Source organism: Trichosurus vulpecula, chromosome 9 (genome assembly GCF_011100635.1).
Source record: "Trichosurus vulpecula isolate mTriVul1 chromosome 9, mTriVul1.pri, whole genome shotgun sequence".
NCBI lineage: Eukaryota > Metazoa > Chordata > Mammalia > Diprotodontia > Phalangeridae > Trichosurus > Trichosurus vulpecula.
This window is the reverse complement of record NC_050581.1, coordinates 8,602,774-8,615,338: the sequence shown is the minus strand read 5'-3', so window position 1 is coordinate 8,615,338 and position 12,565 is coordinate 8,602,774. Positions and strand designations below refer to the sequence as shown.

Genomic DNA, 12,565 nt, shown 5'->3' with positions numbered 1-12,565 from the left:
CTACCATTCCTCCTACTCCCCATTTTCATAATCCTTTGCTCCAAACTCAGAGAAAAAGGTCCTTTTTTGTCAAGGTTAACAATTTGTGCCCTCTATCTCATTCCCTTCCATCCTTTTCTAGTAACTTGGGCTATCACTCCCTTTCTCTGGCCAGTCCCTGGCCTCAAGGAGCTTATAGTCTAGTGGAGGAAGACAACATTCAAACAAACATATATAAAGCAAGCTATACACAGGATAAATAGGAAATAATTAACAGAGGGAAGTCAATGGAATTGAGAGAGGTTGGAGAAGGCTTCTTGTAAAATATGGGATTTTACTTGGGACTTAAAGAAAGCTAGGGAGGTCAGGAGTGAAAATGGAGGAAGGAGAGCATTCCAGGCATGGAGGACAGCCAGAAAAATGCCCAGGGCTGAGAGATGGTGTGTCTTGTTCATGAAACAGCTAGGAAATCAGTGTCACTGAACTGAAGAGTATGTGGTGGTGAGTAAGGTGTAAGAAGTCTGGAAAGTTAGGAGGAGGCTAGATCATGAAAGGCTTTGAGTGCCAAACAGACATTTTGTATTTAATCCTGAAGGAGACAGGGAGCCACTGGAGTTTACTGAGTAGGGGTGTGTATTGTGTGACATGATTGGACCTCCACTTTAGGAAAACCACTTTGGTGGCTGAATAGAGGAGATGGACTGGAGTAAGAAGAGACTCGAAGCAGACAAACCTACCAGCAGGCTCTTGCAATAATGAGGTGGCCTCCATTAGAATGGCGGCTGCGTCAGAGGAGAGAAGGTGGAGTATTGGAGAGATGTTGCCGAGGTGAAATTGACAGGCCTTGGCAACGGCTTGGATATGTGAAGGGGGAGACAGTAAGGAATCCAGGATGACTCCTAGATTTCAGGCCTGAGGGACTAGGAGGATATGTCTACAGTAATGGATAAGGTGGGGGGTAGAAAAGAGGATTTAGGGAGGAAAATAATGAATTATATTTTGGACACGTCAAGATGTCTCCTGGACATCCAATTCAAGACGTCTGAAAGGCAGGTGGAAATGTGAGACTGGAGATCAACATAGAATTTAGGGCGGGATAGCTAGTCTACGTTCCTAGAAAGGATGGTCTCTTCTCACTATCTCCACTTAACTTTTGACAGTGATGACCACTCCTCTTCTGGTTTCTCCAAGCCTTCCATAACTTTCTCCTACTTTTATCATTCATCTCTACTTCCTCCTTCTCCCCCCAACCCCACACAAAGGAAGGGTATCCTTCAAGAATCCAATCTTCTATGTTCTCTCCCCAAGTAACAAGGTCATCTATACCTATGTATTCAATTATCTCAACAACCTGGTGCTAGGAAAACTACTTTTCCAACTTTATCTCCCAATATTCCCTGTCATATACTGTAAAATCGAGTCGTACTGGAGTACTAACTGTTCCCTGACCTCAATATACTTTTTACCACCTTCACGTATTTGTGTTTTTCTCTCCCCAAGTAACAAGGTCATCTATACCTATGTATTCAATTATCTCAACAACCTGGTGCTAGGAAAACTACTTTTCCAACTTTATCTCCCAATATTCCCTGTCATATACTGTAAAATCGAGTCGTACTGGAGTACTAACTGTTCCCTGACCTCAATATACTTTTTACCACCTTCTCCCCAACCCCAAGCATTTTGCATTTCCACAAGCTGTCCTCCATACCTGAAACGCTCCCCTTCTCAGAATCCATAGCTTCCTTTAAGGCTCAGCTCAGGTTTTACCTTCTGTGAAACTAGGGGTTCTTAACCTGGGCTCTATGATTTTTTTACATATTTGGAAAACCATACTTGCATATAATTGGTTTCCTTTGTAATCCTGAATATTTTATTCATCTAAAAATTACTATTCTGAGAAGGGAGTCAATGGACTTCACTAAACCGCCAATAGGTACCAAGACACACAAAAAGAGTAAGAACCTATGTCCTAAACCCTTTGTTTTGTTTTGTTTTGTACCCAATTATCAATGTTCTCTCCTTTATTCAATTCTCTTGTATTTGCTTATCAGTGTATATGTAGTATTCCTGCCCTTGAGGGCAGGGGACTGTTCCATTTTTTGTCCTCGTGTCCCTAGCATGAAGTCCACAAAACAGAAACCCAAGAAATGTTTAACTGAATTGGACAATGTTCAGAAAAAGGGAGGTAACAATCCCAGGTTCTCTACTCTGGTGAGACCACAATGGAAGAAAGCACTAAGTTCAATCTAAGGAATACATTTTAAGAAGAATCTTGACAAGCTAGAACATATTCAGAGAAGAACAACCAGGATGGTAAGAAGACTTGAAACCATACCAAGTGAACTGAAGATATTTTTCCTGGATGAGAAAAATAATTGAGGGTGAGAAGGGGGGAAAAGAAGGGGACATACTACAGTTTTTGATTAAGGATTTAAAGGGCTGACATGCAGAGGAGGCATTGGACTCCTTTACTTGGTCCAAGACCCAGAAATAGGAGCAATGTATAGTTGGAAAGAAACAAATTCCATTTGCAAAACTTAACCAATAAAGGGAAAACTTCATAATAAGTGAAAAGGGATACAGGAAATAGTGAATTCCCCTCTTCAAAGGTTCCCTAGCAAAGGCTGCATAAAGCATTTTTAAGGAATATTGCCGCAGAGGGCATTTCTGCTCATTTATGGTTTGAAGTAGGTATCCAAGGTTCCTTTCCAGAAACACTGTGACTCATTCATCTTTTCTCAATCTTCTTCAATAGGTCTGTCAAATTGCTGTGGTCTGAACCAGACAAAACCTTCTAAGAAACTCTATCTGTTGTAGTTTTCCTAGACAATATTTTTCATATTTTCTAATTTTTTATGTTTTCCCCTTCATACGTTCCATGTACAGAGCCACAAACAGATGAGTTGTGATCTGTGCCAGTGATCTGTAAAGACAGGACCCTCAGGTCCCATAAAAGGACACAGAAGTATCTTTTTTACACAAAAGAGGTTGTTGTCAGGTTACCTCTAGACTAGAATACTTGGGAAAGAAGCAGCCTCTCAATCACTGCCTCTGTGAAGTTAAAGAACAATTCCATTTGTCACCTATCACATCTCACTACGGACCTAATGTGGCTTCTCAAAAATAAATTCAGACTGAATAGTGGCTAAAATTAGTATGTCATCAAGTAATAATACCAATTCGGAATGGGAATATATCTGCAAACTACATTTCAGTTTATACCAAGCAGCTTGATACAGTGAAAAAAAGCACTGGCTTTGGAGTGAGGAGACCTGGGTTCAAATTCTGCCTCAGACCTTTAATATCTGTGACCTTGAACAAGTAACTTAACCTCCTGAAGCATCAGTTTCCTAAGCTGTAAAATGAGGGGATTGGCCTCTCTTGCCTCAGACATGAAACTTGTGGTTTCACTATTGTTGGAAACTCCTGATAGGGAAACTTCCACTTTTAAAAATATTGCTAATACAACAGACAGAGTTCTTTTAAGAAGTTTTCAATATTAAAATTATTTTCTTCCACAGTCACCAGTTCTTCTATCTCAGAAAAAGCAATGAATGTTTCTTCCATTTTATTTAATAATCAATTACATTTTATATAACCTTTATTTTTTTACACTGTTTTAATACCTTGTTTGAATTTTTGTAATATTTTTCCTTTAAAAAAAAAAGTCAAACTCTTTAGTCTCTAAGACCTGAAGTCTTGTAGAGGAATTTCTACCTGGGTTTCAGGGGAGCCCAGAGGTAATCTCACCCACCAAGCTGGATTCCCTGACTGGAGATCTCTTATAAACTATCTTTTTACCTCATTTAAAACTCTTCAAATATAAACAATACTAAAACTTAGCACACTGTAGCAGAACCAGTAGAACCGCTTACACATGATGAGTCCTTAATGTTAGCTGAACTGAACTGGTATTCTAGTCTCAGCAGTGACACTCACTGTAAGCCCGAGTAAATTCTTTAACCTCAGCCCCTTTTTCTCATCTGCAAAAATGAGAAAGCTGAGTAAGATGGTCTCTAGGGCCCCTTCCAGCTCTAACATTCTACAATTCCATTAAGGTTAGAATAGTTTCTAACGCAGCACCCTCATAAATACCCACTGTGTCCCAGTCCAGCGTCACAAAAGGACAGGCAAGCCCTGGCCCTCTTCCAAGTTAAGCTTGTCTAGGAGAGATCACCTAGAGTGTCACCATACTCAAGGTGTGTTTGGGGGACGTGGATCAATGAGGGAACCTAACCTAATCCTCAATACAAGGAGATGTGAAGAAGACCTAAATAAAAACTCCGGGTGTCCCAGCACAACTAAAGGCGGGGTGGGCGGGGACATGAAGAAGACCTGGTACATTCTCCCGACCTAGCTCAGTGCCCCGGGAAGAAAGAAAGGGCTCAGGTGGGGTGGAGGTTCAAGCTATCTAGGAATAGCACCGCCAGCGCGTCCCCCCACCCCCTGGGCAGAGTGTCAGCCACACAAGTTCCGTGTTTCCAACCAATCACATGTAGCCACAACAGAGGGATCCACCAAGGGGGCATGGTTTAAGGGGTAGAGAGGGAAAGGACCCAGCCGCCGCACCTGTCAGCTTCCCACTGAGGGGCTTCCCCCACCACAGTCTTTCGGGACAGACCTGCCCCAAGCACCCCCACCCCGCAGGGAGAGAGGCCACGCCCCCCGAGCCCGGCTCCCCTGCCTCCCCGGCTGCACCGTGGGGGCCTGCGTCTCTGCCCACCCCGCCCCCCGGTCCTGGGGAGGGGAAGGGCCGGCCTGCAGGGTTTCACTCACACTTAGACCCTCAGCCTTCCCTTCTCCGCAGACGTCTCAAGCCCACAGCCCGGGAGCCACCGGTGCCGGGGCCGCCTGGGGATTCCCTCCCATCCCAGGATCCGGTGGTCAGGCCTCCCCCCACCACCGCGCCTCAGAGGGCTCGGCTCCTGCCCCCCGCCCCAGACCCCCAACCCCGGCCCACCCTGCGCTCCCTAGCCCGGCCCGGCCCAGCCGGCGGGAGCAGGCCGCGGGGGAGCGAGACCCCGGCCGGGGGAGGGGGCAGCGCGGGGAGCCGGCGGGGGTGGGTCCAGGCCGGCTCCCCTCCCGAGGCTCGGGCAGCTGCGCCTCCGGTGGAGTTGCGGTTCCTCGCGGCCCCCGGCCCGGCCGGCGGCTGAAGGAGCGGCGAGGTGTCAGCCACTCACCAAAAGCAGCAGGGAGCAACGGAGGTCGGGGGAGGGCAGGAAGATGGCAGCTTTCATTGTAGCGGAGGGGTCTCGGGCAGGGAGAGGCGGGGGCGGTGGCTGCGGCCAAGCTCCGGGGGCAGGAAGAGGAGAAGGAGGAGGTGGCGGGGTGGCGGCGGCGGCGGCTGCTCCTCGGGCGACTGCAGCGCCTCGTCCTCTCGACCCGGGGCTCCGGCAACTAACACCCGGGACAACTTCCAAAGAGGGCCCGCACGCCCTCACTTCCAGGTCCTGGCCACGCCGGGGCACGCCGGGAACTGTAGTCCCGAAGCCCTCACGGCTCGGTCAGGGAGCCCCGAACTCGCTTTCCCAACAGGCACCGCGGCACTTGAAGGCGCCCGCCGGATTCCACTGCCCGCCTGCCCTCCCCCGTGCCCCCTCCCTACCTCCACTTTCCGGCGCAGCAGTTTGGGATAGGAAAGGAGAGCCTTAGGCCAGAGCGCCCGTCCGCCCGAGCCGCAACTACAATTCCCAGAATGCACCGGAAAAGCACCCGGGGGTGTCCCGTTAACGCCCCTCTTTCCCAAACTCTGCGGGGACTGGCGGCGGCGGATTCGGAGCGGAAGTATTCCTCTGGGGCCTGGAGGGTCGGGGGGCTTTTACCTACTTCGGTGGAACTGCCTGTGGGATGTCTGTGCTGGAGGAGGTGAGGGTGAGTCGGGGGCGCGGGGGACGGGGCATCACCTTGAGGGGAGCTCGCGGCTTTCCCTTCATCACCTACTGTCGAGGGAACAAATCCCCCCACCCTCCCTGTGCCCAATTTCTGGGGTCCCACGATGACAAATAAGGAAAACCCTCTTCCCTCCCCGGCCAGGGCCGGTCAGTGCAGAGCCATTCCTCTCTTGGCTGGAGGGGTGGGAAGGTGCCTAGACTTGCCCCTCCCTGCAGGGATCGCAGTCCCCACGAGGGCGGACGCTGTCTTTGGCCCCTTTTTGCATCCCTAGCGCCCAGCGCTGTGCCGGGTACCTAGCAGTGCTTCAATAATATTGATCGATCGGAGAGCAGGTCCATCCGCTCATTGGGAGTAGGTAGGAGGAGGGAGGAACTGGAAGATAGCATCAATCCCAGCCAGCCCAGGCAGGGAATCGGAATCTGGTTCCCCAGCCCGCCCCCCCCCCCCAAAATAGTGGCCCTGCCTGTAGACCTAGAGTAGCCAGCTCATTCTTACTAGCAGATAAGAGCACGTGCTTCTTGTGTAGTCATCTTTAGTGACCCAACTGATGGGCTCGAAGCCTAAAGAAAGTTTTCAGGTTCTGTGAAATGCTTCCAGAAACGTAATCCTGAGGGAGGGGGATCCCTCCTGGACCTTTCCTGCCGGAGCGTGAGCCCGAGCTTTCAGCCTTCCCAATACAGTGTGGGCATGAATGCTGGCCCTTACCATCGCTAGTGAGCCGTCCTCTGGAGCAAAGACCGATCCAGTAATCCTTGTCACTGACGAGGAGTAACATGATCTAGGTTGACTGAAGAGATTTGTCCTGCAACCCTGCCAGATCTTAAGCGTCTCCGAGGTTGTGGTGGCGTGCTTGCAGTGGAAACTGCGTTTTCTGATTCTTGGTCCTGGACGCTTATTTGGAACCAGTCAGACTGACCTAAGTCAGGTTGATAAATGTTTTTTTGGATCTAAAGAATATCTTTCTAAGCAGTAGCCCAAGGGTACTAGCTTGAAAACTGTTCCACCAGTTTGGATTTTTCTGTCTCCAAATACTGTTATGGCACCAGAAAGAAAATTCAGTTCAGTTCCCAACGGATATAGTTAGTACCTACTATGTGCAGAGCTTAGTGATGGGAATACAAAGATGGATATACCGTGTACTTTGATCCTAAGGAGTTTTCAATCAAATGGGACCGAGGGTTTGAGAAATAGAACACAAATAAATTGATAAAAGAGGAGGTTGTGATAAGGGCAAAAGGGCCTATCCAGGCAAAGTACTATAAGAAATCACTTTATATTGAGAGATATCGGGTAAGATTTTGCGAAGAAAGCAGTACCTCAATTAAGCCTTAAAAAAAAGTCCTTTCGCAGAAATTGGCAGGTCTGGGAGGGTAGGGAGAGGAAAATCCATTCTAGGCGTGGAGATAGGAGAAGGATGGACAGTAGTCTAGTAAGGCGAGAACGTAGAGAATGAAAAGGGGAGTAGTTTGAAGTAAGACGTAATTGGATCCAGATTGTGAAGGACCTTGAATGTCAGGAACAGAAATATGATTTAATTTGTTGACCAGGGGTAGTTTGGAGACTAAATTGGAATTCTCTGATTTGCCCTCTCTCTAGAGGCTTTTACAATAAACCAGTTTAAGTGTTAAGTGGTGGGGACACTAAGACAAAAGTGAAACAGTCCCATAGGGACCTTACCGTTTACCCTAGGGAGGGCAATTGTATAAAACTAAGTCTATACAAAGCCCTTCAACTCTTTGAATAGTAGTGTATGAGTAACATTGCATTGTGTTTAACTACTTGCTTTCACTCAGTTAGCAACTACAGATGCTTCCAACTCTATGCCCTTCTTTCAGATATAAAGAATTCTTTCCATGTAGACCTAGTCTGTCTGGGCTAGCCTTACAAAAGCATAGGACAGGGATTTTTATTTTATCCATGGCTTAATCCTAATTTATTCCAGATAGAAATGCATTTAGGACAAAGCATGATCATCAGATTAAGATTTCATTTAAGAGAAAATCTACTTGTGAATTTACAAGTGAAGTCGTAAAATCAGTCATAGCATAATATAAGGGTTTGAGCTGAAGGGATCTTAGAGGTTATCTACTCTGTCCTCTCATTTAACTGATGTGGAAACTGAGGCCCAAAGGGGTTAGGGGTAGAGTCAAGATTTCCTGTCTATTGACTCCTGAATCACTGAGCTTCCTTCTGACTCCCAAATCCTAAACTCTTCTGGTTGGAAGGTCTCTTAGAGGTCATATTTTTGTAGCCTCTTACTCCATAACCTCTACAGTATCCCTATTAGGTGACCAACCAGACTCCCAGGCCACTGATTTTTCCACTACACCGTACTGTTTTAAACCTTTCAGGAAGGATTTGGAGAACATGGGCGACAACTTTGCCCACCCACCAAGAATGTCTTGGGCCCTCTGTGGGCAGCGTAGTACTAGGCTATGTGAACCATGAGACATTCTGAATATACCAATCTGCATTTTCCTAGGGAGTGTCAGGAGATGACAGAAAACAGTTTTACTAAATGAATCTGTGATTTTTTTTGATAGCATTCTATGCAGTGGTGTAGTTTGCAACCCATTCATACCTTTTAAACCTTTAAAAGTCTAGTCTGTTTTCTTCCATAGGTTCTCCAAAGAGTGTTTCTAGCACATTAGAAATATATTGGGAATCTTACATTTCTTGGATACCAGAGGGGTACTTGAGCAGTTACACCAAGTGACCAGTCTCATAATAACAAGCAATTAAACAGTGCTCTAAGGTTTGCAAAATCCTGTACATTTGTTATCTCATTTGTTTTTTGTTTTGTTTTGTTTTGTTTTTTCACAACGCTGGGAGGTTTACAAATGAGGAAGTAGGCTGAGAGAGGCTAAGTGACTTGCCTAGGTTCACAGAGCTGGTAAATCTCTGAGGCTGGATTTAAACTCAGCTATTCCTGACTCCCAAATCCTACACTCTATCCACTGTGCCACCTAACTGCCTAAAGCTGTCTACCTTTTCTTCTAATCGTACATTTTTGCAGCTTTACTGCATCTTGCCTATAGGTCTTCTTTGGAAATACGCTGCAGCCTCCTTGGGTTACTGTGTCTCTCCATTGCCTTTGAGTCACTTGCAGTTTAAATTCTTTGTAGAATCTAATATTTGCAACAATATAGTATTGTTGGGGAAACATTTGTGTTAAAAAATGGGCCTTCTGATATAGAAATATGTTTTACTTGACCTCACATATATAATCAAAATCAAACTGCCTTTTCAAGGAGGAGAAAAGAGCCAGGAGGAAAGGAAAGAATTTGGAACTCAAAATTTTTTTAAAAATTATTGTATATAATATGTATTATATACAATTATAATTATAATTGTATATAATTACATATATAATTACATAATATATAATTACAATTATAATATTACATAAAATATATGTAATTGGGAAAAAGCTAATGGAATAAAAATAGTTTTTTAAAAAGCTGGACCTTGGTGCTGAGGATCAGCTTGGGATAATTAAAAATCACTGCCCCATTTCTTAAATTCAGTTTACCCCTCTCCTCTCATTCATTGGGCCTCATTCATTGCCCATCTGCAGTGCCTTACCCAACTACATGTACCTAGGTAACATTCAACTGCCTGTTGTTTTCTGAACATTAAATAATTTTCATCCTGTTCATTAAGTAATTTTCATCGTATTTATTCCTGTATAAATTGTTATACCAATTTCTTTTGAATATTATTAGAATTTGGAGCTGGAAGGGATCTAATCCAGCCCTATTATTTTTACCAAAGAGAGAACTGATTTCTGAGAAGTCATTTACCCAGTTACACAGGGAGTAAATACCAGAGACAGGATTCAAACATAGGTCCCCTTTCTCCAAATCCATAGCTTTCTACTGTACAACTTCTACTGCTTCATTGATTTCATTGAGGAGCCTTAATAATGTTCTGGGGTTTGAAATTAGGACAGTGTCCCCAAATAGGGACAGCTTGAGGGCCTCACTACAGGAGATTCCTCTTCCAAATGAACCACCATGACACTAATGTGTCATACCCCTCTGATGCCTCCTTTGGAATTAGTAATCAGAGGATCTTGGAGCAAGATTATATACATGATTGCATTTATGAAGAAGTCCTGAATCCTGTATGATCTTAAGACATGGATGAAAGACTCTATTGTAAGAGCCATTAAGGTTGTGTTTTGCTCTATTGAGTCGAATACTTTTTTGTAATCAGCAAACAATAATTATAGGGACATCTTGCATTCTTTATGCCTTTCACTTAATTATGTGACTATAAAACTGTAGTTTGCTGTAGAGAATCATTTCTGAAAACCTGTTTATTCTCTTTTATTATTTTCAAAAAACCTACTCCATATATGGTTATTGATCATTCTCCCAAAGATTTGTAAAGGTGAGATAAGTCCATAATTATTGATGCTCTCTCAATCACCTTCTTTGAGTTAGTATTATTTGTGATTTTCCTCTCTCCCTTTTTTGGCAGGGGAGGAACCATACTTTCTTCCTGAGATATTTTGTAAAAATAATTATATAATAATAGTAACTCAAGGTTTTCAAAACAGTATTACCTCCAGCACAAATTTCTTTGGTATAAACCTTCTCTGATCTAGCTGCTTTCCCTGAATTCATCTATTTAAGTGCCTTATTAACTTCTTTGTGTAGCACATTGGAAATTGAAATGTTAAGGCCCAGATTTGGTAGTTCCTCTGTTACTAATCTGAAAATAGATTATTGTAAAAATACTGATAAATATATTCCATTTTCTATTTATTTGTTGACTTCTTGCTGTTTTCACCAATGAATGCCCTTGGTGTGATTTGGCTCTATTAGGGGGCGCCTTAAGCTTTCTACAGATTTAATTTCATTTCTACTGCTCTTCATGATTTTATAAAGTGATAATGGTAATCTTCTGCTATTTTCTTCTGTAGGTTTTACAAATGAGTTTATATTTCGTACTGGTGTTACCCTTCCTTGACTATCATTTGACAAACTGTTTACTGATTAAGGCAGTTTCTGAACTCTTTATATATATATATATATATATATATATATATATATATATATATGTATATATATATATATAGTGTTCATCATATTTAATGCCTTTGATTTCTCCTGGAATAAAGTGTAGGCATAGTTTTCTGGGTATTCTACAGGTCTTTGGCCTCTGCCTTTTCTGAAACCTGAACTGTATTTCCTAACATACCTTCTCCATGACCACCCTCCCGTTGGTGTCACTGAGTATAAAAGGTATATGTTGACTTTGGAGCATCTTGTCAAGTTCTGAATAGAATTTTTCTGTTTATCTATTATTAACAGAGGAGTTCTTAACTTGATGTCTGTGAACTTGTGTTTTTTTTAGGTTTTGTTAATATTTTGACAACTATTTTAATGTAATGATTTCCTTTGTGATAGTATAGATGTGGTTTATTGTATATATTTACTAACAGTATTCTGAGAAGGGGTCCAAAGGCTTCATCAGACTGCCCAAAGGGTCCATAATAAGAAAAGGTTAAGAACACCTGCTCTAACAGATGTTGGTACATTAGCTACAGTTATCCTCATAGGTCATCTTTTTGTTCATGCTTATTACGAGCACACTGTGAGATAAGAATACCAAGTAGCATGTGAAACTATGTTTCTTAATGCCTTTAGGCATGTAATTAAACCAACTCTTCCAGCTCCTTTGTTTGCCTTGGCCAGGAAGACCAGTAAATAACTACACCTTCCTTTTGTCTTCTGATCTCCTTCATTGCAATTCAATTCTTCCAGTACTGTGTCAATTCATCGTTCTTAAGACAAAGCTCTAACTACAGTTACTCTTTGTATAGTCCAATATTTCTAGGGGTCTAAAAACTGATTCCTAGTGTGGTCTACCCCCTCTTCCATTACTCCAGTAGGACCTTCTCCCACTGCCTCTGCCCAACCACCACGCTCCCCCTACAACATTCAAGACCCTTTTATATTTATCTTTTCTTTGTTTCATGGGTTGCCATAGTCAAAAAATTCATTACTTAACAGCCAACTTATTGGTAAAGAATGTCTGCATACTTAGCTACATTGATTATGGGACATCAGACTTGATCTTTCACTGAAACGTGTTTGAAACTTTATTCCCAAGCTTATGTTGCACTTACATATCTTTCAAGAGTCCAGTGTAATCTCCATACCAACACAGTAGGATTTCATAATTAGGGACAGAATTTTTTAGTATGAGCATTTTTTAAATGCTTTACGGATAAACATTTTCTGGTAAAACTAAAAGAATGATTTATGATATATGTAACCTGTTTCATAGAGATGATAAGAATGAAAGAGGAAGTAGTGTGAGAAACTCTTTTGTATTACATTAATTATATTTTATCAATTGATTCAGGTTGCATAGGCTCAGAAAACTATGAACACTTCAGAGAGCTGGGTCCTTAGTGGTTCCTCATTAGCATCCCAAGTTCATGCTGCTGCTGTTAATGGAGATAAGGGTGCTCTCCAAAAGCTGATAGCAGGTAAGCATACTTTTTTAAAGTCAGAAAACTTAAAAACTCATTTTGGGGGAGCATTTACTTCCTTGTTTTAGAATGGGGTTTTTTTTTTAATCTCAATTTGAATTTGCAAGGAATTATTTATTTTAGTGGGAATTGTCCTTTTAACAAATTATATTTTTTTCAAAGTATAAAACTTTTCAAAATGAA

At 43.0% G+C, this 12,565-nt stretch overlaps 2 protein-coding genes across 3 annotated transcripts in view; one reads left to right on the top strand and one right to left on the bottom strand.

Moving 5' to 3' along the window:
* The window catches only part of ERP44 (endoplasmic reticulum protein 44), a 137,540-nt gene extending 130,934 nt beyond the window's left edge, over positions 1-6,606 (bottom strand). Inside the window, exon 1 of one of the 2 annotated variants that reach the window (XM_036737639.1) lies at positions 6,580-6,606. In XM_036737639.1, coding sequence (XP_036593534.1) covers positions 6,580-6,582 — 3 coding nt within the window. In that variant the 5' untranslated portion in view covers positions 6,583-6,606. Of the gene's footprint in view, positions 1-5,162; positions 5,571-6,579 lie in introns of those variants that run through there. The other variant, XM_036737638.1, reaches the window with a different exon arrangement.
* INVS (inversin) overlaps positions 5,751-12,565 on the top strand; it is a 248,854-nt gene continuing 242,039 nt past the window's right edge. The window contains exons 1-2 of the mRNA XM_036737636.1: positions 5,751-5,853; positions 12,253-12,379. Coding sequence (XP_036593531.1) covers positions 12,274-12,379 — 106 coding nt within the window. The 5' untranslated portion in view covers positions 5,751-5,853; positions 12,253-12,273. The remainder of the gene's footprint in view (positions 5,854-12,252; positions 12,380-12,565) is intronic.